The 24,208-nt window shown below is 44.0% G+C and overlaps 1 protein-coding gene across 7 annotated transcripts in view; it reads right to left on the bottom strand.

The window, feature by feature from the left end:
* The window catches only part of LOC138440454 (T-cell immunoglobulin and mucin domain-containing protein 4-like), a 33,146-nt gene extending 10,628 nt beyond the window's left edge, over positions 1 to 22,518 (bottom strand). For 4 of the 7 annotated variants that reach the window (XR_011257034.1, XR_011257035.1, XM_069590001.1 and 1 more), the window contains exons 1-4: positions 22,270 to 22,518; positions 17,737 to 18,078; positions 15,019 to 15,318; positions 13,325 to 13,411 (exon numbers count right to left, since the gene is read on the bottom strand). Coding sequence is in view for 4 of the 7 variants with exons in the window: in XM_069590001.1 (XP_069446102.1) it covers positions 13,325 to 13,411; positions 15,019 to 15,318; positions 17,737 to 18,078; positions 22,270 to 22,327 (787 nt within the window). In the remaining 3 variants the exon portion in view is untranslated. The remainder of the gene's footprint in view (positions 1 to 13,324; positions 13,412 to 15,018; positions 15,319 to 17,736; positions 18,079 to 22,269) is intronic. The other 3 variants (XR_011257036.1, XM_069590004.1, XM_069590003.1) reach the window with 1 other exon arrangement.
* Positions 22,519 to 24,208: the final 1,690 nt, after the last annotated feature.

Genomic DNA, 24,208 nt, shown 5'->3' on the forward strand with positions numbered 1-24,208 from the left:
AAGTCAGAGGAGGTGGAGGAGAAGGAATAGGAAGCAGGCAGAGAGCAGGGAGTGAGAGCAGTGTCTCAGGGCAGGGGAGAATGTCCAGCAGGGATGCAAAGTCATCTGTGCAAGAAAAACTTCCCACAGAAGCAGAGCACAGAGCCACACATAGAGGAGGCCCGAATGTAACAAATACCCAGGCTAATGGTTCTTGAAATTGATCACTGTTTCCCCCAAGCTTCCTCACACTCAAGGCAAAAGGAGAAATGTGACAGATTTTGCAAGGTTTATAATTTGATACAAGTGAGCATGTTTCAAGGGAAAGTGACTTGTAGAATGACCAAGAGCAGATAACTTAGAGGGGATTCAGCAGGTTTTCATATCCTACGACTTAGTTAGAATGTTTTTCTCCTAGCTATTATTCCCTAGAGCTGGAAATTTCAGGTAAATATTCAAGATTCCTACCTTGGTCTGACAAAATCCTGTTGTGTTACAATCATTTGTGATGGGTAAACCCAAAACTGAAACCATCAAAGAGAAAAGCCAGCCTGGGTCAGTTTTGTCGGGGCTAATCTGTCTTTTAAATTGGAGTCTTCTAAAGGGAAACAAACACTGCTGAGTGATACCAAACAGTACTTTCTCTTCTCTTTCTCCTTTTCTTCCCCCCCTTTCTTCTGAAAATGCCAGAAACCCGAATGGAAGCCCTGATAGGACTGCAGCGTTACACACCGAAAAGCAACAAGAAACGCACATCGATGGTTGGCTTTTCCTGCTCGTGAGCAGCAGCGATGCTAACGGCAGGGGTGGGAGTCAGGTGCAGACCACTGTTTCTCGTCTTCTGTGTTATGCTGGCTTTACACTCTCAAGGCCCTGAATTCTTCCACAAGCACATTCAGGTGAAGGCAGGGGCCTCCCAGAACTTGCCAGAAAAGCAGTTCTGTCAGGGGGCAACTGTAGTAGCTGGAATATTGTCCCCACACCTCCCAAAATCTTGTTGAGTCCTGCCCCAGGCCACAGGTACAAGGCGTTGCACCAAGGCCATAGAAGCAGAGCCCAGAACCCAGGTGGCCTCTGAAACTGACTGAGCCCCTTTGTAACCGTTGCCAAAAGCACCCCCAATCATCACTAACAAGCTTCCTGACTTGCAGTTAGGCAAAGATGCACACTCCAGTAAACACCCTTTAGTGCCCCAACCGATCCCCTAACTCCAACCTTCCAGCAGGAATTTTCTTTGTCTTGAGACTATAAAAATCGGCGATTAACCCATGAAAATGGTCAGGTTGGCCCACTGCACTTGCAGTGCCCACATTTTCAGATCTGGGGCATTTCAGAAGAGAGTGAGTTCATTGAGAGCAAAGAGCAGAGATAACATGGCACTGTGAACACAGTGGGCAGACCTGACTGCCTCAACAACCATCTTGCAAGCTTATCTAGAAATAGGGTCTTTACAGATGTAATTAGTTAAGGATTTTCAGATGAAGCCATCCTAGATTGAGGAGCGGCCCTCAAAGACACCAATGGCTGGTATCTTTCTAGAAGAGAAAAGGACACAGGGAGACACAGGCAGAGGAGGTCACCTGACTACGGAAGCAGAGACGGGAGTGACGCTGCCATAAATCAAGGACTCCCTACAGCACCCCAAGCTGGAAGAGGCGAGGAAATACGCTCCTCTAGAGCCTGAGTTCAGAGAGGACAGGGCTCTGCTGACACCTGGATTTCAGACTGCTGGCCTCCAGGACTGCGAGTGGATACATTTCTGTTGTTTTAAGCCACTTGGTTTGTGATACTATTACCGTAGCCCTGGGAACCTGATGCAGGAATGAAAGGGAACTGACATACAAAGGATGAGAGAGCCTAAGAAGGAATCAGGAAATGGGCGCTGAGCACACGTGAGAAGACTAAATGGAATTGAAAGGCCTGGCATTTAAGCTCAAAAGAGCATGAATCTAATGTCATATTATTACTAGCTTTCCACTGAAAATTTGATCATCAGGAACAACCCTGCAGGGAAGACGTTGTCACACATTGCCAGTGAAAAAACTGAGCTTCCAAGGGTTGAGCAATGTCACCAAGGTCAGACAGGTCGAAGGTGGTGGGGCTGGAATTTGAACCTGTCAGATGGACACCAACATCTATGCTCTTAACAGCCTTATTACAGTGGAGTTCAAGCACAGCTGTACCATGTAAACTGCGTGTTGCACTGAGGCAAGAAGGAATGTTCAGTGTAATGATTTGCATTCAATCTAGAAAAGGGACGGTCCAGAACAGCGGTCTCCAGAGAGGGCTCGGTGCTCACCTGGGCTGTGCAAAGCCATCCACTGGGAGTGGGGAAAATGAGAGCTCCTCTTCATATTTAATTAAATTGAATCCTTGCAACATTCATCCGGGAGGGATATATTTCAGCATGTACATGCTAGGTGGAGGTGTGGTTGAATAAACTGTCAATAAATGTTTTACAGCTTATAATACATTGTTATTCTGGTCAAGAGGGAAACAATGAGTTGCTTGGAGACTATGGTAGGTGGAGTAACGACACCCACAGTTATCATGTTCTAATCTTTGAAATTTGTGATATGTACACGGCAAAAGAGACTTTGCAATACGAGTAAGTGAAGGACCTTGAGACGGGAAGATTATCCTGGGTTAGCCAGTGGCCCCAGCGCAATCACAAGTATCCTTATAAGAGGAAGGTCAAAATGCCAAAGTTGTGTTACGTGATGATGGGAAAAAAGGTCAGAGAGAAAGATTTGGAGGTGTTATGTTGTTGACTTATAGATGGAGGAATGGGTCCAAAGCCCAAGAAAGCAAGTGTCATCTAAAAGCTGGAAAAGATATGGAATTCAATTCTCCCCTAGAGAATTCAGAAGCCAAGTAGCCCAATCGACATTTCGATTTTAGGTTCTGACCTCCAGAGCTGTAAAAAAAAATATCTGTGCTGTTTTAAGCCACTCACGCTCAGACACTCAGTCGTGTCCAGCTCTTTGCCACCCCATGGACTTGGCCCACCAGCCTCCTCTGTCCATGGAACTACCATTCTGGTAAATTCTTATAATAGCAACAGAAAACTAAGACAGAGACCCTGCCCTCTAAGATCTTCCTAGACAACAGTGGGTCTGCACAAGGGGTGAGAGCAAAGTTACTTTTTATTTACAAGTTCTTTGTATGCTTTGTACTTTGGCCACACATGTGTAGTATCTGTCTTAAATTAGTAAAACTGTAATAACAACAACAAAAGAATCTTAAAAATTAACCATGCTTTTCCCAGGTAAAGGTACTCACTGATGCTTCTGATTAATATCTGATTTTCCTGCAAGGTGAGAATGTATTTACACAAAAAAGTACCAACAGTGGGACCCCTTGGCAGCTAGATTCTCACTGTAAGTTAGTATGGTTCGCTGGTTTAATTTTAGGCTCTTGAGTTCTGGGTATGCATGGGTACTCTGATAAAATGGAATTTCTGTTAAAAAACCAACCCTAGACCTCAGAGCACAGTGAGACTGCCAATCAGCCTCCCTAACGCTTTACCACTGCTAAATATTTCCCCCAGACTTCCTGGCTCTGTGACCTTGGGCAAGATATTTTCTCTCTCTAAGCCACAGTTTATTCATCTGAAAATGCTGCTATTTCACCAACTAATTTTGCTATGTCCCATTTAACCTTTATATATCTGGATAACTTTTTACAAAGTATTTGAATGACCTGAGAAAATTATCATTACATACTAATTCTTTCAAGGATATAAAGCTATACTTAGCATAGGGAATGAATACGTAAATACTTCAAAATATATATACAAACACATATATACCTCTTGTTCCCCAAAGAAACCTAAAAAGAAATCCAAAAGGCTAACTACATCTGACTGTGGGTGGAAATATTGTGGGCAATTCAATTTTTAAAATTAATACTTTAAATGATTTCTAAATTTTCTCAAATGTGAAATCTTTATAAAATGTTCCGTGTTGTTTAGTTGCTCAGTTGTGTCTGACTCTTTGTGACCCCATAGACTGTAGCCTGCCAGTCTCCTCTGTCCATGGAATTTCCCAGGCAAGAACACTGGAGTGGGTTACCATTTCATTCTCCAGGGGATCTTCCCAACCCAGGGATCGAACTCTTGTGTCCTGCATTGGCAGATGGATTCTTCACTACTGAGCTACCAGGGAAGTTCAAAATAGTTTGTGTATCTTGTGTTAATTACTAGAAACTCTGCATAATGCCTTAGTTAAGGGAAAACTGTTGGGGGTGTGTGTCATTTATTTGAAGCCAGACCACAGTGACATTCTAAGTGAAACTTTGAAGATAGCTGTTAGAAACCATTCACCTGCAGCCAAAGAAGGGGTTTGTGGTGCTATTAGAAAAAAGGTACCTCTCAAGATCTGAGTACGAGGAATATAAAGATGAAATAGGATATACATATCAGTTGCTTTTACAGGTCAAATATGTTTTTTATAATAATGGGTGCATATAAAAACTGGTGAAATCCAAGTAGAATTTGTAGTCAAGTTAATCGTATTGCAACAATGTAAGTTTCTTTTTGATAACTCACTGTAATGTAAGATCTTACCACTAGGGGAAGCTGTAGGAATGTATAGATCGCTCTGTACTGTTTTCCGCAAGTTTGTGGGAGTCCAAAATTATTTCAAAATAAAAAGTTTTTTTAAAAAATGGCTTAAACACAGCCATTTTATATAGATCAATCTAATCTAAGTATGATATGTAGTAGCCTGGCCAGTAAAGACTTATTGAAAAAAAAAAATGTTGAATGAACTTTAAAGCACAATTTAAAAGAATATAGAGAGAATGACTATGAAAACAATTTGAAAAAAAAATTTTTTTAAATTGCTATTATACTATGTTGTTAAGGGGGAAAAAAATGATCTGAGAAGACATAGCACAAACTGTTACAGTAATTATCCCTTGATCTCAATCATTAGGGCGAGGATTGGGGGAAATATTTGAAAAACAAGAAACTTCCGTTTTATAGTTTTAACTTTTTCTTTTACGAGAGCATGTATTTATTTTGTAACATGAAAAATAAAGTTTAAACTTTAACAGTATGGCATGAAAACAGCCTTTCCCTTCAGAGGACTTCTCATCTAGTAGGTAGCGGGTGATGCTCTGTGCACACTCTGGAAAATGAACCTATGGAAATAAACTCACAGCTGCCCTTTCTAAGAAGCGCATCCACTGCCTGGACAGTCTAGATCAAACCCTGCAAGGGACGGCCAAAGGGCCAGATCCCCCTGCCACCTGTTTCTGCGAAGCCTCAGAGTCAAGAGTACTTTTCATATTTTTTAATGGTTGGGGGAAAAAATCAAAAGAAGAACTCATAACACATGGAAACTGCAGGCAATTTATATTTCATTGTCCATTGATGCGGTGCTGTGGAAGCCTGGAGGCATCGTTTGCAAATGTGTTGTCTCCAGCTGCTCCTGCGGTGCTAAGGCAGGGCTAAGTAGCTACGGCAGAGAACAGCAGGGAGGCTCGTAAGGCCTGAAGATGTACTAGCTGGCCATTCACAGAAAAGTTTGCTGACTACTGGTAAGTGAATCTACCAGTGCAGAAACAATGTGGAAGCAGGGGATGCCATGAGTTTTGAGTACAATTTTGAAAGCTTTCAGACCCTAAGATGATGAGAGAGTTCTTTACAAGGTGGTTTTATGTCTGAGGGGGTAGACTAGACCCCACTCTCTTACTCAAATAAAATCATGTGCTTTGTGCAGTTCTGAAATGGCGCTGAATTTTTAGGCTAGAAAATTTTTTAAGAATCCATTCTGAAAATTGCCCCTATTTCTAGTCTTTTAGCAGAAAGGTGATTCAAAATTCCTAAAACCTTCCTCTCAGAATCAGTTACTGAGCACCTTAGCAGGCCTAGCATAGGGATGAGCACTTCATGTAACTTATTTCATTTTGATGCTTATAAAACCCATTTCACAGATGTATAAACTGAGGCCAAACATTTAAACCACTCCACCTGAGTTAACACAGGAAATCTGAACCCAACTCTGAATGACTCAAAAAGTCATGAAGGTAACCACTCTGATAGAAAAAAATAAGGGCATATTAAAATCATATTTGAAAACATGAACACTCTAACCATTGAATTTCACACCAGAAATTACCTGGCACTATCTTCTCAGTGCATGTGCATATGCAGACTCATTACTGAATTCACAGACACTGGGACTCATCTGTCTCTACTTTTAAAACAAATTTAACTCTGAAATAAGTCAGTTCCATGATACAATCTTAACACACCCCTAGAATTTTAAAAGAGAAGGCAACGGCACCCCACTCCAGTACTCTTGCCTGGAAAATCCCATGGACAGAGGAGCCTGGTAGGCTGCAGTCCATGGGGTCGCCAAGAGTCAGTCCATGGGGTCGCCAAGAGTCGGATACGACTGAGCGACTTCACTTTCATGCATTGGAGAAGGAAATGGCAACCCACTCCAGTGTTCTTGCCTGGAGAATCCCAGGGACCGGGGAGCCTGGTGGGCTGCCGTCTATGGGGTCGCACAGAGTCAGACACGACTGAAGCGACTTAGCAGCAGCAGCAGCAGCAGTTTTAAAAGTGACAACTTCAAGGCTTCAGAGACGTTTCTTACCTTTCATAGGTAGCAGCTGGCTTATGCTGCCCTCTTGTGGATTAGTTGTGGTATGGCCTTAAAAATCCAAAGGACAGCAAAAGGATCCCAAAGTCTGAATATTTTAGATTTGAAAGACATTAAAAATGATCTCCTCTGGTTCCCTTGTTTTAATCAAGAGAAAAATTTAAATCTAGAGAGACAGTTTCACACGCTCAAGGATTCACAATGATGAGTAATAATGAAAGTGAGTGACCAGAACCCACATTTTCTGACCTCACTCGGCAGCACTAAGACAGATCCGGAATTTCAAAACACGTTTTGAAAATAGAAAGAGTCATTTACTGAATGCACACGCTCTCTTTAAATTTGGGAGACCTCTGAATGATCAACAAGAGTACTATGAACTTCAATCAATCAACAGAGCATCACCTATGTGAATCTGGCGTTCCTTACCTCCAAGGGCAAAATTGGGTAGGATCTACTTAATTTTGAAAAGAAACAGAGAGCAAATTAAGTATCAGTGCCCAAAGTGGCTCATAAAGGGGAGAAATGATGACTTCGCATTTCACACAGGTGAGGTAACAGAAGGATACCAGAGATTCTAGAACATCATTATTTAAGAGTCACCCAGTTTCAAACTGTGCCTCAAACTTCCACTGCCTCCAAGGATGCCCCAGCAACACAAACACCCTCATCCTTTGGAGAGCCCAGAGTCACCACCTCAGGCTACTGCCCTCACGTGCTGCTATCTGCACGTCTCAGTGAAACAGACAAGATGTCATCCCTGGCCTCCTCTCTATAGGGCAATGCCTGCCCCTGCTCTGCCCCCACCAGCTGATCAATAAATGTTCACTGCGGGAGTGGGCAAGGTGCACATTTCACAGAGAGCCCTCTGGGTTGTTAGCAACAACAGTAATAAGTGGATGCCAGGTACCAAGTGCCCAGTTCACGCCCAGCACAGTATGTTTTCCAGGGTTGATCTCAGAGTGTTCTGTGCTAGGCACCACGACTGTCCTCGTCTCACAGGGAGTCCTGTGGCCTCGAGATGCCAGGCGACTGGCTCAACTGACAGATCTGGGAAGGCAGGAAGCAAACTTCAGAGCCAGGATTTTCCACCTGCAGAGCCCAAGCTCTTGCGCTCTGGGTTCTGTGGCCTTCGGAATATATAGCAAGAGCTCACACACACTTGCTCTGAAAAGATCAGTGCTGGAGGGTGACTGACCACGCTGTTTTATGGCGCAGTGGGAAGTGGTCCAGTTGGAATGGAACCCTAGCCCTCTGCTGTCTAGATGGGTGCAGTTTCTGGAAAGAGATTCCAAAGATTATTATTATTGATATTGCTGCTGCTGCTGATACAGTAAGGGAAGTAGTTGAAAATGCACAAAGCACTTTCACATTTATTTTCATATTTGGACTTCAAGATGAATCTGTGAGGTAAGTAAACTTGGGCAGAATTATTGAAAGAGAAGGAAACTGAAGCCCAGAGAGGTCTCGTATTTTGCCCAAAGGTGCAAAGCCAGTGCCCAGTGCTACTGAAGGTAGAACAATGGTGTCTGATTACAAATTCCACTTCCATTCTCCTCTTCTGCTTCTGGGTATCACTGGAGTTAAGATTCCACAAGTGTGGGGAGGTTCTCACCAAGGGACATCGGTACCTTTGTTCATTGACTTGTTCACAGTGGGAGAAAGGATTCCTCACCTCTTCACAGAGCTCGCTGCGGTTTATCCACTGATCCCACCCTCCTGTGAAACCAGGGATGTCTCCAGTGCCTGACTTGGTGTCCGAGGGACACTGTGGTCTGCAGTGATCACCCAGCTCACCTGGCTAACCATGGGTGAGGACCCTCTTAGAGCCAGCTTCAAGTTCTAGTTCCAGTGGCTGGTATGTTATTTCATTTTCACTCTCTGATTGCCTTACCACAGACATGCCTCTCCTAAAGCTTGGCAACTTTCTTTCATCTTATTTGGTTGACCTTTCTGAAGGTGAACTGTTACGTGCTAGAATTGTGTGATTCAATTCCAAGTTTATTAATGAAAGAAAAAACCATTTGTATGGTTGGTAGAATGTAACACTATTGAGAGAAGCATCCTGAGAATCCAGTTTTTGTCCTTTTTCCTTTATCCCCAGACTGCTGGCCTCCCAACTGATTCTAGCACATGAACAGCATTGGGCCTGAGAGATAAAACAAATCGGCTAACGCCTTGCAAAAGATGTTGCCTTTGAAATCAGCTGCATCCAATTTCTTCCCTCTTGACACTGGCATTTGTGAGTGAAAATGAGCTTCGCTTCATCCCCTGTCTTCGTTTCTTCCTTCTGCCGAACGTGCTGCCAGTTCCCACAAGTCCTTTATGCCCTTGATAAACTGAGGGCCCAGAGAGTGTCAAGTTCTGACAGGGCTCAATTCTGGCTTCAAGGAAATAGTGGAGTGATGGCGGGACAGCTCTGATTCAGGAGCCAGAAGAGAGTCCCTACGTATAACCTACTTCGTCTTCTGTTTGATCCTTTTTGTGTCTCTGTGCCCGTTTCCTTCTGTGCAGGATAAAGAGTCTACCACACCAGCAGTTCCTATATGCTCTCTGGGCCAGGGCTGGGCTTCAGGTCCTTGGACCTACCCCTGGACCCTTAGAGGTCCTCACTCTGCCAATCTTTTGTTGTTCTGGCTTGCTTTGTCTTTAACGGGAGCATAATTGCTTTACAGCATTGTGTTGGGTTTTGCCTTACAACAGTGTGAGCCGGTCACATTATATATATATATATATATATGTGTGTGTGTGTGTGTGTGTGTGTGTGTGTGTGTGTGTCTCCTCCCTTCTGAGCCTCCCCCACTTCCCATCACCCTCTTCTAGGTCGTCACAGAGCACCAGGCTGGGCTCCCTGTGCTCTGCAGCAGCTTCCCACTAGTTACATATTTTACACATGGCAGTATATATATGTCAATGCTACTTCCTCGATTCATCCCTCCCTCTCAGACCCCATTGTGTCTGCAAGTCCAATCTCTACGTCTATGTCTCTATTCCTTCCCTGCAAATAGGTTCATCAGTACTATTTTTCTAGATTCCATGTGTATGTGTTAGTATACAATATTTGTTTTTCTCTTTCTGACTTAGTCTGCTCTGCAAGTCTTGGACAGAGTAGGGCCATCTATATTTTGAATAAGTTCCCTGTGGTTCCAGCCCATGGCCTGGCCTGGTATAGATGGGCTGGACGAGCCCACAGTTCAAGATTCCCCAGTCTTCTTCTACCTCCCTGGGAGGTCGACGTGAGATCTGATTGGGCTTCCCCTTTCATTTATACCAACCTTACTCCCTTGTCTCCTATCTCCACATCAAGATGCAAACCTAGCCTCTCCCATTTTTGATTGCCTCCTTTCTCCTATACCAGGACAAGCCTTCTCCCTCACCCTGCCTCCTCTCTAAATATTCACCCTCCAACTCCTTGAAAGAACATCTGACATTTCTTCTCTGACAGTTGCTCAGCATTGGACTTTAGGGTGTCCACCCACAGCTTACCCTGTTTCCTTAATGGTCTTCCAGCCATAGTTCAAGGTCACTGTCTAAACACCTCATGCTACTAACCAGCATTTAGAATCCCTTCCCATTTACCTACACACTCCATAGCCTTTGTCTCCTGGACCCCTTTCTACCTTTGCTGGCTCTCTCTGCATCCTCAGCTGCCTTCACTATATCCTCTCTCAAGGCACTTGTTCCTGTAAGGAGGTGGGGCATCTGCCTTCATCCTTCCATTCCTGTAGGGCATTCAGACAATGCCAAAGGATCTTCAGTTATCCCCTCTGCTGATGAGACAATAGATGAAGGGTTTAAGAGCTGAGTTTCAACAGCCAGGAGACCTGGGGCTCAAACTCTGGCAAGTGTCTTAAGCTCTCCACACCTCAATTTCTTCTCCTTTATAACGAATGTAACAGTACAGTCTTCCTCACATATCTGGGCAATGCCTGACTATGAGATCACTGACGGCATCAAGCCCAGCCTTTTCCTAAAAGCACTCAGTAACTGTCATTTGTTATCAATGACTTCCAAAATGATATCGACAATCCTGAACTCTCCCCTATGAGATGAGATGTATGAAAGCTTTGGTATAGTGGCAAGTCCCTATTCAGCACTTACACTGTGTCATCACAGTGGTGATATTTGACCAGAGGGAGGTGCCAGCCATCAGACACCAATCCCCACCAAGGCATCTATAGGCTGCCCAGCCCCACATTTCCAACTTCCTGTTAGACATCTCCCAGGGACACTTCAAACTCAAGATCACCGAAATAATTTTCACTCTTCCTCCTGGGGTTCTTTTACCAGTGAACCCATCACATCAGCTACAATCCCAAGTGCAGAGACTCAGTCATCCTTCCTTCTTACTCCAGCCACCAAGTCCTCTCAATTCCAAGTCCTAATGGCTCTGACTGTCTCTTCTCTACTGTTACTGCTGCTGTCATTCTAGTCGAGACACTCCTTCCTGTCTGAATAACAGCAGGAACCTCCTGGGGAGACTCTCTGCCTCCGGATTTACTCCCCTCCTGTACATCTAAAACTTTTTACAGAGCAAGCTTTCCCAAAACAGAGCTGAAAATGCCATTCTCTACTCCAAACACATGAATGGTTCCTTGGGACCCTGGAATAAAATCTGAATTCTTCAGCCCATTAATCAGTCCTTTAAGAACCTAGGCTACTCCTAGCTTCCAGTCTCCATCAGATTAAACTAGACTCTTAAATAATCAGAGATTCCATGTTCCTATAAGTCCCCCTATCTCTGCTCAGGCCGTTCTCCCTGCCTATTCACTCTGCTCAATGAAATGTTCTCATCCATGAAGAACCAATTCAAGGACCTTTGAGGGAAATCATCCTGGCCTTCTTTTCCCAGTTAGAATCCTTCTCTCCCTTCTTTGGGTCCCCAGGGCACCTCTTTATACTTCTGCCCCAAAACAAAACCCACTGGATGGTGGTTCGCTCCACATAAGCTTGTCTCTCCCACTCCTTTAAGGACAGACATCAAGACTTCATCATTTTGATATGTTTAGGCAGAAAAGTAACCTGGTAAGCCATGTTTAATGAATGACAGATTTGAAAGGCCCTTACCAAGTATCATGCTACATATTTCTATGTATCCAAGTGGAATACCAAGATAAAGATATAAAATCTCATCTCCAACCACTTTTCGCTCTGAGAAGCCTTTGATTTGCTGGAAAGGCCAGCTTGCTCTGGACTGTGAAGCTTGAGGTGGTTTATTAAACAGAGAGATACAGTAAGAGGACAAATGCTCCTAAAAGTCCTTCATCCTCACTCCCCCACCATCCAACCCTGGGACCAAGAAATAGCTACCGTAAAAATCTCAAAGAAAGGAAAATGTGACAATTACTAGAGGAGGATGTGCTTTTTTCCCCAGTTTTCCTGGGTTCACAGAGAAGTCCTCATGCATATTTGGGTGCTTGAAATTTGAAATGATTTTATTGCTTAGACTTCATGCTGTTCCTGAGCATAATGATTCACCTTGCTGTTGCTGCTGCTGCTAAGTCGCTTCAGTCATGTCCGACTCTGTGCAACCCCATGGACTGCCTTACGGCTAAGAAAAAGTGAATCAGTGATAAAGAATCCTCCTCTTACCTACTAAGATAACAGCCACCTTTTGCATGCTTACTAGCTAGCCAGACACTCATCTACATTTTTATATGCATGACGTTACACAACAAAGGCCAGAGACCCCCAGAAAAAAGCAGTGCCACTGATAATCAAGCCCAAGCAGTCCCTTCTAGCCTCCAAGGCTGTGAATTAATTTTAGGGTATTCTCTGCCCTTGCTGCTGTTGCTGTGACTATTAGTCTCTAAACTGTGTCTGACTCTTCGTGACCTCATGGACTATAGCCCACCAGGCCTCTCTGTCTGTGGGATTTCCAGACAAGAATATTGAAGTGGGTTGCCATTTCCTTCTCCAGCGGAATCTTCTTGACCCAGAAATCAAACCCCCATCTCCTGCTTGGCAGGTGGATTCTTTACCACTGAGACATCTGAGGAGCCCTTTTTCTGTCCCTGGGCCCTACTATTAATAAATACCTAAAGAAGTCAGGCAGGAGGAAGAAAGGACAAATGAACACTTCTTTCACTATACAGAGCCAGGGGTCAAGTGAGTAAACCCTCTGGGGCTTCAAGGAAGATCAGTGTGTTTGGAAATAGGGTGAGATAGCAGAGCTCCCGGAGAAGGCAATGGCACCCCACTCCAGTACTCTTGCCTGGAAAATCCCATGGATGGAGGAGCCTGGTGGGCTGCAGTCCATGGGGTTGCTGAGGGTCGGACACGACTGAGCGACTTCAGTTTCACTTTTCACTTCCATGCATTGGAGAAGGAAATGGCAACCCGCTCCAGTGTTCTTGCCTGGAGAATCCCAGGGACGGGGGAGCCTGGTGGGCTGCCGTCTGTGGGGTCGCACAGAGGCGGACAAGACTGAAGTAACTTAGCAGTAGCAGCAGAGCTCCACCCAGCCTAGAGTGGACAGGCAAGTATTCTAGAGATGATCTACCATGGAGAACTGAACCAATGGATCAAGGTCAATGGTATCCCTTACTCTCTAAAATCTGCAGGGAGGAACAAGCCACAAATGCAGTCTTGACACCAGTGTGTCCCAGGAGGGCTTCACCACACAGGACCCAACAGTCGTCTCTAGTCATTGGACTCTGTGACACTCTGTTCAGTGTTTCCCCTCAACCTAAGGCACAAGGGAAGAAGAAGTGAGAACCACACCCACGTACCCTTGGATGTGAATAAGGCACCGCTGTGGTGAGAAGTCGCCTCAATGCTTCTCTGAGAGGTCCCGGGGAGCAGGGCAGGCTCTGGTTCTGGAAGAGAAAAAAAAGTTTGATAAAAGGCAGCTGAAAGTTGGTGCTTGTGCCAAGCAATTTTTACAGTTGTCTTTGTAGTTTTCTATGTTTATTTTAGGCAAGTACAAAGACAGCTATAAAAATGGCCCCCGATCCCTATGTATATTTTGAGGCTTTCCTGCTGGCTCAGATGGCAAAGAATCTGCCTACAATGCAGGAGACCTGGATCAGAAATATCCCCTAGAGAAGGGATATATCAGCTACCCACTCCAGTATTCTTGCCTGGACAATTCCATAGACAGAGAAGCCTGGTGGACTACAGTCTATGGGGTTGCAAAGAGTCAAACGTGACTGGGCGACTAACACATATATATTTAGAGTTTTTTTTTTTCAAGTATTTTAAGTAATTTTTAGAATCCAAGAGAACTGTAAATGTTGTATTTGAAGATGATTATTTTAAAGACTAAAGGAATAAAACATACACATTTGCTTAGGGTTCATGGACCTTAGGTCAGTACTCACAGTGTAATGGAATTAGCCAATTCATTACTGTAAAGTTGTTTAAATTAATCCAGGCCTTATTGAGGCAGTTGAAATGCCTAAGCTTCGAGATATCTCATGATTGTTTTCTAATATCTTTACCTCAGAATTAGAGTTTGAAACATGGTGAGAGCTTTGACAAGGGCCCATAATTAATGGAGCTAGTAACTCAGTGAGAGTTCCAAGGTGTAGGATCAAGAAGGATTCAGGAGGGAGGGTGGGAGGGAGGAAGAGAGAGGGAGAAACAGGGGAGGACTGGACGGAAGAGAGAAAGGAAGGAAGGAAGGAAGTTCACCATCAAGGGATATTTTAAGGCATCTGGAGGTCTTTCCTCTAATGCCTAAGTAGACAGTTGAGCCCTGGCAGGATGGAACTGGTGTCTGACCCAGGGTGACATTTCCTGGTTCTTTACTAAGTATTTGTACTCCTAGGAGGTCAAGTTGAGAACTAAAAATGATGATTTTTCTAAAACACAAAGGAAAAAAAATAGGAACAAAAAAGGAAACCATAAAACAATGAAAAGGAACAATTTAATGAAACTACACCCCTCCCCCACACATGTGCACACACAGAGTTATGGGTGAATTCTGACCTCCACCCCACTCCCACCCCTGCTTGTAAATTCATATTTAAAGCTCTAATCTCCAGTAACTCAGAACATGACTGTATTTGGAGATAGAGTCTTTAAACAAGTAAAAGTGATACTATATGGACAGCCCTACTCAAATATGACCAATGTTCTCACATAAAGAGGAGATCAGGACACAGACACACAAAGGAGAAAGAGGACATGAGTAAAAAGCGAGAAGACAGCCATCAAGGAGAAAGGCTCAGAAGAAACCAACCCTGCTGACCCCTTAGTCTCAGACTTCTAGCCTCCAGAACTGTGAGAAGTAAACTTTTGTTGTTTCAACTGCCCAGTCTGTGGTGCCCAGCCCTGACAAACTCACACACACACAGACACACACCCACAGACTCTAGAGCAAGTTGCTGAGCTGCCCCATTCAATAGGAGAACCCTCTGCCAAGGGATCCAAGGTACACCTGAGCAGCAGAAGGGAAAGAATGGCCAGGTGAGCCAGGTACCTGCCGTGAGGATGGGCCCCTCGGTGGAAGGCTCAAGGGTCAGCAGTGCTGTGTCTTCCTCAGGAAGCAAGCTCAGTGTTGTCAGAGGGCACATGGAGGCCGTGGCTGTGAGAGCAGCTGTAGTTCCCATCTGAAGTGGTGGTGTGGACGTGAGGTCAGAGGTGGTCACGACTGTTGTTGGAAGCACGGTTGTGGCTGTTGTCATGGCGGCGGTGGTGGTGGTGGTGGTGGTTGTCATGGTGGTGGTGGTGGTGGTGGTGGTTGGGCGGCGGGTGGTTGTCAAGCGTGTAGTTGTGGGGGCTGTAACCAATATATAATATTGCTGGTACCAAGTAGAGACAGAGAAAGAGGGAAACGCCACAGGTATTGCTGGCATCCATCCCCTTGTCTGTGTTTCTACAGCCTCATCTGGTCCATGAGCCTGGACCATCAAAATGCCTATGAAAATTGGGATTTTAAACTCCACGTGTGGCCTTTCCAATCTATTTTTTAAACCCTAGCTAGAGTAATCTTTGACAGTGACAAACCAAATTATGTCAGTCCCCAACTTAAAACTTTGTTTCAACTGGGTTCTCCTTGCCCTTCTGGTGAAGATCCAATCCCTAAGCCCACCCACAGGGTCCCACTCGATCTGGATCTTTCTTTTCAACCCCATGCCTCCACTCTATTCTTCTCACGTTCCCTTGCCAATGGGCCTTTCTTCAGTTCTTAAACTATATAACTGACCTTCCCTCTGGAGGAACTTTGTACCGACTGCTTCCTAGTCCCTCTCGTCCTTAGACTGACTCCTCTTTAAACCTCATGTCTCAGCTAAAAGGTCACTTCTGCAAAGAGGTCATCCACAGTCTACAATAACAATGTTTTTTGCACACTCATACTTGACCACAGATTTTGTAGCATTTCCTAAAGACACATTTATTTGTTGATTGTTATATAATGTCTGCTTCTCCTAGTACACTGTAATCTCCACAAGCGAAAAGCTGGAATTGATGTTGTTCTCTTCTACAAATCATGGTATTAGTAGATGTTCCTAGTAGATCTACCTAGTAGATGTTGCAAAAATGTGGCATAAATGACTGTATCAAAAGGAAACCCAAGCATAACATTTCAGTCAGGCAAGGTGCATAAGCTCTAGAAATTTGCTGCACACATTGTACCCAAGTCAACAATTGTTTACTTGAAAATCTGTGACGGGAACAAACCTTATTCTAGGTGTTCTTTCCACAATAAAAATCAAGATCTAAAACAAAGAGTGTAAAGACTGATTCATGCCAAAACTGCTCACCCCCTAAACATCTGAATTTGGGTTCATTAGCAACAGATATTCCACACATACCACCCTTCCTTAAATAGGCCAACTTTCCATTAACTCTAATGGATCAGAAAGATATCGTTAGTTTCAAGTGAGCTGAGCAATGATGTCACAGAGTATTGATGTCAACCAGTATTTTATAAAATAATATTAATAGCTGGTTATATCAGGTTTGAAAAGCAAAGACTTGGATTGGCATCATTTATCTTCAACAAATCCAAATAATGCCTTCTATCCCACAAAGCTGCTTTGGGAGAAAAATACACTAATGCTTATCAAAGTTCTCTAACTAGAAGCATCCACATCAGTTCTTCTCAAATTTTAGAGCTCCTGAGACTCACCTGAGAAGCTTCTTATGCATATGGCTAGTGAGACCTTGGAGAAGGCAATGGCACCCCACTCCAGTACTCTTGCCTGGAAAATCCCATGGACAGAGGAACCTGGTAGGGTGCAGTCCATGGGGTCGCTAAGAGTCGGAAACGACTGAGCGACTTCACTTTCACTTTCCACTTTCATGCATTGGAGAAGGAAATGGCAACCCACTCCAGTGTTCTTGCCTAGAGAATCCCAGGGACGGGGGAGCCTGGTGGGCTGCCATCTATGGGGTCGCACAGAGTCAGACACGACTGAAGCGACTTAGCAGCCGCAGCAGCAGGGAGACCTTGCCTTCTGAGATGCCAGTCCAGTTAAGAACAGAGCCCAAGAATCCTTGGTCCTTGGTGCAGGCTGAGCACAGAGCTGACTTTGAGTGGCTCCATTCCAGACTAGCAGGAATGGTGATTATTATTTACATAATTCAACCATAGACCCTACATGCATGCATGCACCTCAAATCTTTAGGAGTTCTACCATATTGCAGATTTCATCAAAAGCAGCTGATAGTAGCAGAAGGAAAGACCACCTGGAAACTGTTATTTATGATTGTCTCCAAATCTCCTGCCCTTTCCCCTCACTGGAAGTAGCCCACTGTTAGTTTATGGATGAAGCTAATGCACGATCAAAGCATTTTATTTTGTTCACCCAGTGTTTGTAAAAATTTTGTAATCTTTGCCAAGATGCAAAAATCAATACAGTTCACATAAAAACTGGCAGATCTGAAAGGCCTGGGCCCGAATTTCTTCAGTTCCCTAGGCAAGAGGCAGCTGCCCTCTTCATCTTGACCTTGAATTTCACTGGTTCCTTTCCCACCCCCTACTCCTCACCCTCCACTCTTTCATTCATTTCTGTGGGTTCCTCAGCTCCCACAGGCAATTGTTCCAGACTGTGGCTCCTCTAGACACAAACAGGTCTCAGGTTTAATCTGTCCACTCATTGCTTAAGCAGCTTCAGTCTCTCTGCCACCACCCTCTGACTCCATGACCCAACACGAACTTCTCCACCCACAGACACAGCCTCTGTGTGCTCACCTCTCCTCAGATCCAGGCGGATGTTCCTCTTCACATCATTGAACCAGCCAGGCACCTCTATGCGGCAGCAGTACACACTCTGGTCATTTTCGTTGGTGTTGATGATGGTCAAGGAGACATCCCCTCTCTGGATACTCCCCCGAAGTTGGTATTTTGGCGACTTGCTCGAGACCACCTTTGTCCCATCTGTGTAGAGAAGCTCATCATTGCATTTGGAGTTGGGACACTGGCCTTTGCCCCAGCACATGCTATTACTATGTGGAGACCAGGATGGGTATGTACAGGGCAAAGTCACTGGCTGACCCAAAAATGCTCTCACGACAATCTGTGATGCTGCCGGAGCTGTGAGGAAAGATGAGAAAATTAACTTGTGAGGTATTGAAATCTCTCAAATATGCTCCACAGACATCATGCATGCAGATGCTTCCAGGAAGATGAAGAGGGTTGTACTGTATATGTTTCTTTAGCCCAAATTCTGGCCTGTCCTTTGCTGCCACTAAGCTCCTAACTTCACACTCTGCTATCCCTCAAGTGGGAACAGCTGACTACCTGAGTCTGAACCCATCTCTGCTGCAGATTTGCTGATTAATTTTCTAATTTTCAGATTTGCTGTCCTTGAGTACCATTCAATAAAACAAATTCTCCAGTGGAAAATTCTGACCCTTTAATCTAACTGCACTCTCATATAAACAGGTGTAAGTAACATTCTACCCAGTGTATGTCAATAGGCAGCAATTGTGTACTACTGATATGAACGTCTCATATGGGTCTCCTTCTGTCTTCTACCCCAGAGTGTACTATGGCAGGGAGACAGGCTGTTGTTGTCTGGTCACTAAGGTGTGTTCAACTCTTTGTGACCCCATGGACTGCAGCACGCCAGGCTTTCTTGTCCTTCACTAGCTCCTGGAGTTTGCTCAGAAATTAATTGCTCTAGACCATTTGTTTGTCGTTAGAGAATATGAAATTAGGTGGAAGTCTGTGGATTTTTTTAAAGTTAGAACTGGAGAGGAATCATAGGAATTCTTTAGAATGGCAGCTGTGACTTAAAGATGCTGGAAGATTAGGTTGATCATGTTAGCTATATGCAATGGAATATATCACCATTTAAAAAATGCAATATCTGTGTTTCCCAATTTCGACTGATCATCAGCATGGCCGGTGGAGCTTGTTAAAAATACCTGTTATCTTGCCCAACCCTGAGTCAGAATCTCAAGAATGAGGCCCATGGTAATGTACAACCAAAGTCAAGGTCAAGTGACAACCAAGGTCACCGAACACTCACTCTGTGCCTTTTCTAAGGTAACTTCCATCTGTGAGAATCTATGAAACTTTTCCACTGCTGCAAATATTAAGCTCTCTGGTTTAATTGAGCATCAGTGATTGTTCTCAATCAAATCAAGCTATTGAAGGGACAGCCAGGGAGGCCATAGCTCCAGATCGTCAGGATGACATCCTGCTCCTTCTTGGGTACCTTGATCTCTGCTCATTGTTTTCTTCAAGGTGCCCTCCTTTAAGACTCTCCATTCACTAACTCTGCTAACCCCGACGGCTAAATTGTGTAAGACATGGCCAGCAACACTGTGCTCCTCCCTGGTACAGCAGTCAGCAACTTCCAGCTATCCTTATCTGAGAGAAGATGAGCATGAGTCCTACCAGTGGCCCAGGTAGAAAGCCAAAGGATGTGCATGCTGGGTTTTCCCAAGTTTGCTCTCAGGATGAAAGGCCGTTGTAAATTCACGCCTGCCTGGGACCTTCTCTGAACCTGTCGACTCTTTACCTTGCCAGAGTGGAGCTATTCCATACGTTGTAAATGCGGTAGAAGCCCATTCTTCCCCACCCCATGAAGCCAGGGGCTGGGGGGTGGGGGGCGGGGCGGGGAATAACTGTCATCATCCTCAACTGTCATAGCAGCACAGAACATGTGCACCAAAACCCAATCATTTCTAAAATATGAGCTTGTTCTCAGAACTAGTTGGTAAATTAATTTTAAAAATATGTGACAGAATTATTTCCACTAGAGATTCAATAGTTTATTTTCCCAATTATCACAGTACAGAAGGAGGCACCCCATATTCACTAAGGAGAGCCTTTTCCAGACAGAAACAAACTGGAAAAGGACAAAACAGGCAATCCATAGACAGATAAGGAAATATGAGTGGCCAGTAAATTTCCCCTATCAGACTGGCAAAAATGTAGAATGCTGATAATATCAAGCATTGCCCAGTCAGGGATCAAGCAAATGACTGGAGTAACCTGGAGTGAAATGGGATGTGAATTGGTATAGCCACACTCTGGGGCAATTTTGCAGTTTTGGTTAACACTCAAATGGAACTAAGCCTTAAAAATTTCGTGGTGTGTTTTCTGCTGCAGAAAAGCACACACGCACGAGGAAGCCAATTTGAAAATGTTTACTGCCAGGTCATATGTGTGCGATGGAGTGAACATGTGTATGTGGGTAGCGGCTAACCTATGGTGCAGTCCTTCTGTTGAGCCACACATACAAGATTTATAGAATGAGACAGATTTATCACTAATGGTGTGAAAACTCCAAGGCTGCTTAATGCACAAAAAGTGGAAATTTCAAAATGACATTTAAAATACAAAACCAGTAACAAAACCGTTTGCAGGATTTGCAGTCACAGACATATGAAAGTAAATGTATAGAAAAGTGGCTGACGGGACACACATCCAACTCACTGAGTCAGCATTGCCTTGATCAGGGACTGGGGTTGAGGGTAGTAGTGTCAAAGGAGATATTAGCTTTATAGCAATTTAATTGTTTCACCAAGGGTATTTCTGTATTACTTATTTGTTAAAAATTAATATTAAAAAAAGGAAGCAGGCATGGCAGAAAAACACCCATTATGCTTACAATGAAAACCTCATTCTGCCAGTTACTGCTTTTGTGTTCTCTGGAGGAAAACCACAATAATCCTGACCTCATTATCTTCATGCAGCAAAGGGGAGAGATCATGCTCGCCTCAAAAATAGTTCTCAGGTCCACATGAGGTGGAGCATTAAAGGCCACATGAAACAAATAAGGTATTAAGACAAATCACCAAGCATATCAGAATGTAGAAATAGGAAAGAGACTGTTCTTTCCAGCTGCAAAATTATCCTGGAGCAAAGAAATTAAATCAATTTCTCTTTCAGAATGGTGGGTACAACCTAGGTTCTGGCACCAGCTGGGTTCCTTCTCTAGCTGTGGCCTTATCCAAGGTGTTTCCCCAATCTGGGTCTCAGTCGCATCATTGACAGAGTGAAGCATTTGATCTGGCATCTCTGAAGCGCGATTCAGCTCTGATCATTAATGAATCCAAGTAGTCAGTGTCTTCTAAAGGGTCATTTTAGAAAAGGCACAAAGAGAAAAAACAAAAGAAATCATCCACCAGGCACTGTCCTCTTCAAGCAGGGTTGGAGAAGCTCACTCACTCAGGTCCAGCCAGTAGCTGGACAGGTGACCATAGCAACCATCAACCAAACCCTCCACACTGGACAAGTCCACAGGACAAGATAAGACCAGGCAAAAACAATGATAAAGTGACAGGAACTGCTTTCATTCCATTAACTCCCACAATGTATCTGGAGAGAGAGGTGGTTAAATGAACAACTACTGTAGGGTCAGGGAAATAAGTTCTCTAATGGGGAGACTTCAGAGAGGACAGGAACTCATAGCAAACTCGCTGAAACCAGTTCGGAGGCTACCGGTGGTCAGAAAAAGCCTGATTTAGGTGAAGACCTGAGAATGCATGAAGTTATAGAGGAAAATAATAAGCAAAGAACAGTAGGACAAAGCCTTGTTTTCTTGAAATACAGGTGTTTTCTCATGCAGCACATCTGAAAGATTCATGTGCAGAAACTAGGAACTGTTTAAACTGTAAGGGACATTAGATGCTGTCTAGTCCTAGAGTCATAGATTGTGAAAACTGGTCTTATCCAGGTCTCTCCTTTCTTACATGAAAGGGCCATAGTCTTCAGGGTCAAAGGATAGTAACCAAGATGTGACTTCAGCTCAGCCCATAGCATCCCGTCCTATAACTCAGGATGTGAGTGTCTGTACCAATCCACACCGAGTGTGCACATTTGCATTGTCCAAAAGCTGGAGACGATGTGTGGAAAATGTAAATCTTATCTGGACACCTGACCCCCCGCAAAATAAAATAAGCCAAGAAGCAAATAAAAAACCCTAAAAATACAGATAAAATAAGATTTATAATAATAGCTCTTAGCAGAACAAATTCCCCTAGAGTTTACTGTGCTAGTAACGCCTGTAAAGGATGTTTCTTTTCCCCATGTTATCCCATCCCTTATCTATATTTCTTCTCAAATTGCCATTTCTGGTATTAACATAAATACCCCCACCCTAAAACATCCACAGCAATCTCAGGATAAACCCTGTGTCCCAGATAGGGAGAGAGACCTGCCCAGAAGAGAAGCTGAGTGGATGCAGGAATGCAATAGATTTCTGTTTTATAGATCAGCCATGGGAATCCATCACAGGGACTCCTGGATGGAAGGACTGAAAACACTTACTCAGACAAAGCCGCCCAAGTTCAATCACCAGCCAGAGAATCAGAGGCCCTTTGGACATTTTGGCTGTTTGCAGATGTCAGGAGTCTGTCTGTCTGTCCGAATTCCATTTCTTATACTCCAGTTAATGCTGACAGGGTGGGACCTTTAGGTTTCATTTCTCTTTTTGCCTCATAATCTTCCCTTTCTTTCTCCTGAATGGCCTCTCTCAATCTGGGATGTATGATGAAATGTGCTGAGTACATTTCTCCTGGCCATTAGTATGTGTGCAGACACGTGGAGCAATGGTGTGGACATGCGTGTACTCCGTCGTCCACTTATATAGGTGGTTTCCTACATGTACATGAGCACCTATTTTATGTACATGCAGACTCATAAACTAGGGTAACTTGGGAACTTGGCTCTGCTGCCATTCTGGCTTCTCCCTCTCCCAGAACCTTAGCCTCCTTGCCCTAATAATGGAGAAGTAAAAGCAGGGTTGAACTCCCCTAGTGGCCCAGTTGAGCTTCTGCCTGCCAGTACTGGGGACACAGGCTTGATCCCTGGTCCAAGAAGATTCCATATGCCACGGAGCGCCTAAGCCCACCCGTGCCACAACTACCAAAGCCCACTCACCCTAGAGCCTGATCTCTGCAATGCAAGAAATCATGGTGAGACACCTTCACACTACAATAGAGAGTGGCCCCTACCCACCTCAACTAAAGAAAGCCCATGTGCAGCAATGAAGACCCAGTGCAGCCAAAAATAAATTTAAAAGTTTAAAGAAAAAATATTAAATTAAAAAAATAAATAAAAGCAGGGCTGCCATCAACCATCACATGAGCCAAAATACCGTTAAAGTTTATTGGGCAAGGAAAGAAGAGATTCAGTAGAGGAAGCATGTGGTGATAGATACCAGACAGGCTCAGATAACCAAGAAGTCCACATCTGGGCCCAGTTCCACCGCTTGTAGTGAAACCACTTGATGGGGAAGAGCACAAAAGACAATTTACGAACCAGATTTCAGCGCTTGAATTTCGTGATACTTATGGCGCTTCTGGACTCTATGGATTCAACAATATACCCAGGACCACAGAATCAGTTAGATGAGGAATCAAATCAATGCTTACCTATCAGATGTGTTTTCTAAAATAGATGTATTTCATCATCATTATTTATTGGATGCTTAATTAAATGATAGGTGCTATGCTATTGCTAATGATGTAGATGTATTATATTTAATCCTTACAACCCTGAGAAATAGATATTATTTTCCCTATTTAACAGATGAGGAAACAAGCTAAAGGGAACTAAAGAAATGACATTCACAGCAAATTTATGGTAGAAACAGAACTCAAGCCAAGACTTTCTGACTCCAAAGCCCCTGATCTTAATCACTGCACACTCCTTTGATCTGTGACCCTTAGGGCAATACACCATAAGACCAAGCATATCAGTGTCTAGCTCCTATCTAGCCTCGGAGAGGGAATTTCAGGATGCACAAATGTTCTGGAATTTAAAAAAAAAATCTCATTTAACTGTAACCAACCAAATGAGCCTTAAACCTTCACATTTCTCACACTGAAGGACTAGTGAATATACAAATATTGGGTGAGGCACTGGACTCAGAGAAGACAGAACAGGGAGGAAAGATGAACATAGAGGGATTCAGAGAAAGTCTTTCCCATGAATGCTCACTAAACTGTGGAATCCTTTCTCACTTCATTCCCAGGTACCTGGGGGATATAAAATCTGAATAAACTGAATGGTCCAAATAAAACACTCAAAGATACGGAGATTTTCATTGTCCCAACAATATCACCCAATCTCCCTTCAATAAAGCCATCCATCAGAGCACGAGTTTAAGTCCTGTATGCACCTGTCCTAATTAGTGTTTAGGCCGTCACTTTTAGGTATGAATAGACAACTGAGGATCTCCAGCTGCTGCTGCTGCTGCTGCTGC

The sequence above is a fragment of the Ovis canadensis genome, chromosome 5 (genome assembly GCF_042477335.2).
Source record: "Ovis canadensis isolate MfBH-ARS-UI-01 breed Bighorn chromosome 5, ARS-UI_OviCan_v2, whole genome shotgun sequence".
In the NCBI taxonomy this organism is placed as follows: domain Eukaryota; kingdom Metazoa; phylum Chordata; class Mammalia; order Artiodactyla; family Bovidae; genus Ovis; species Ovis canadensis.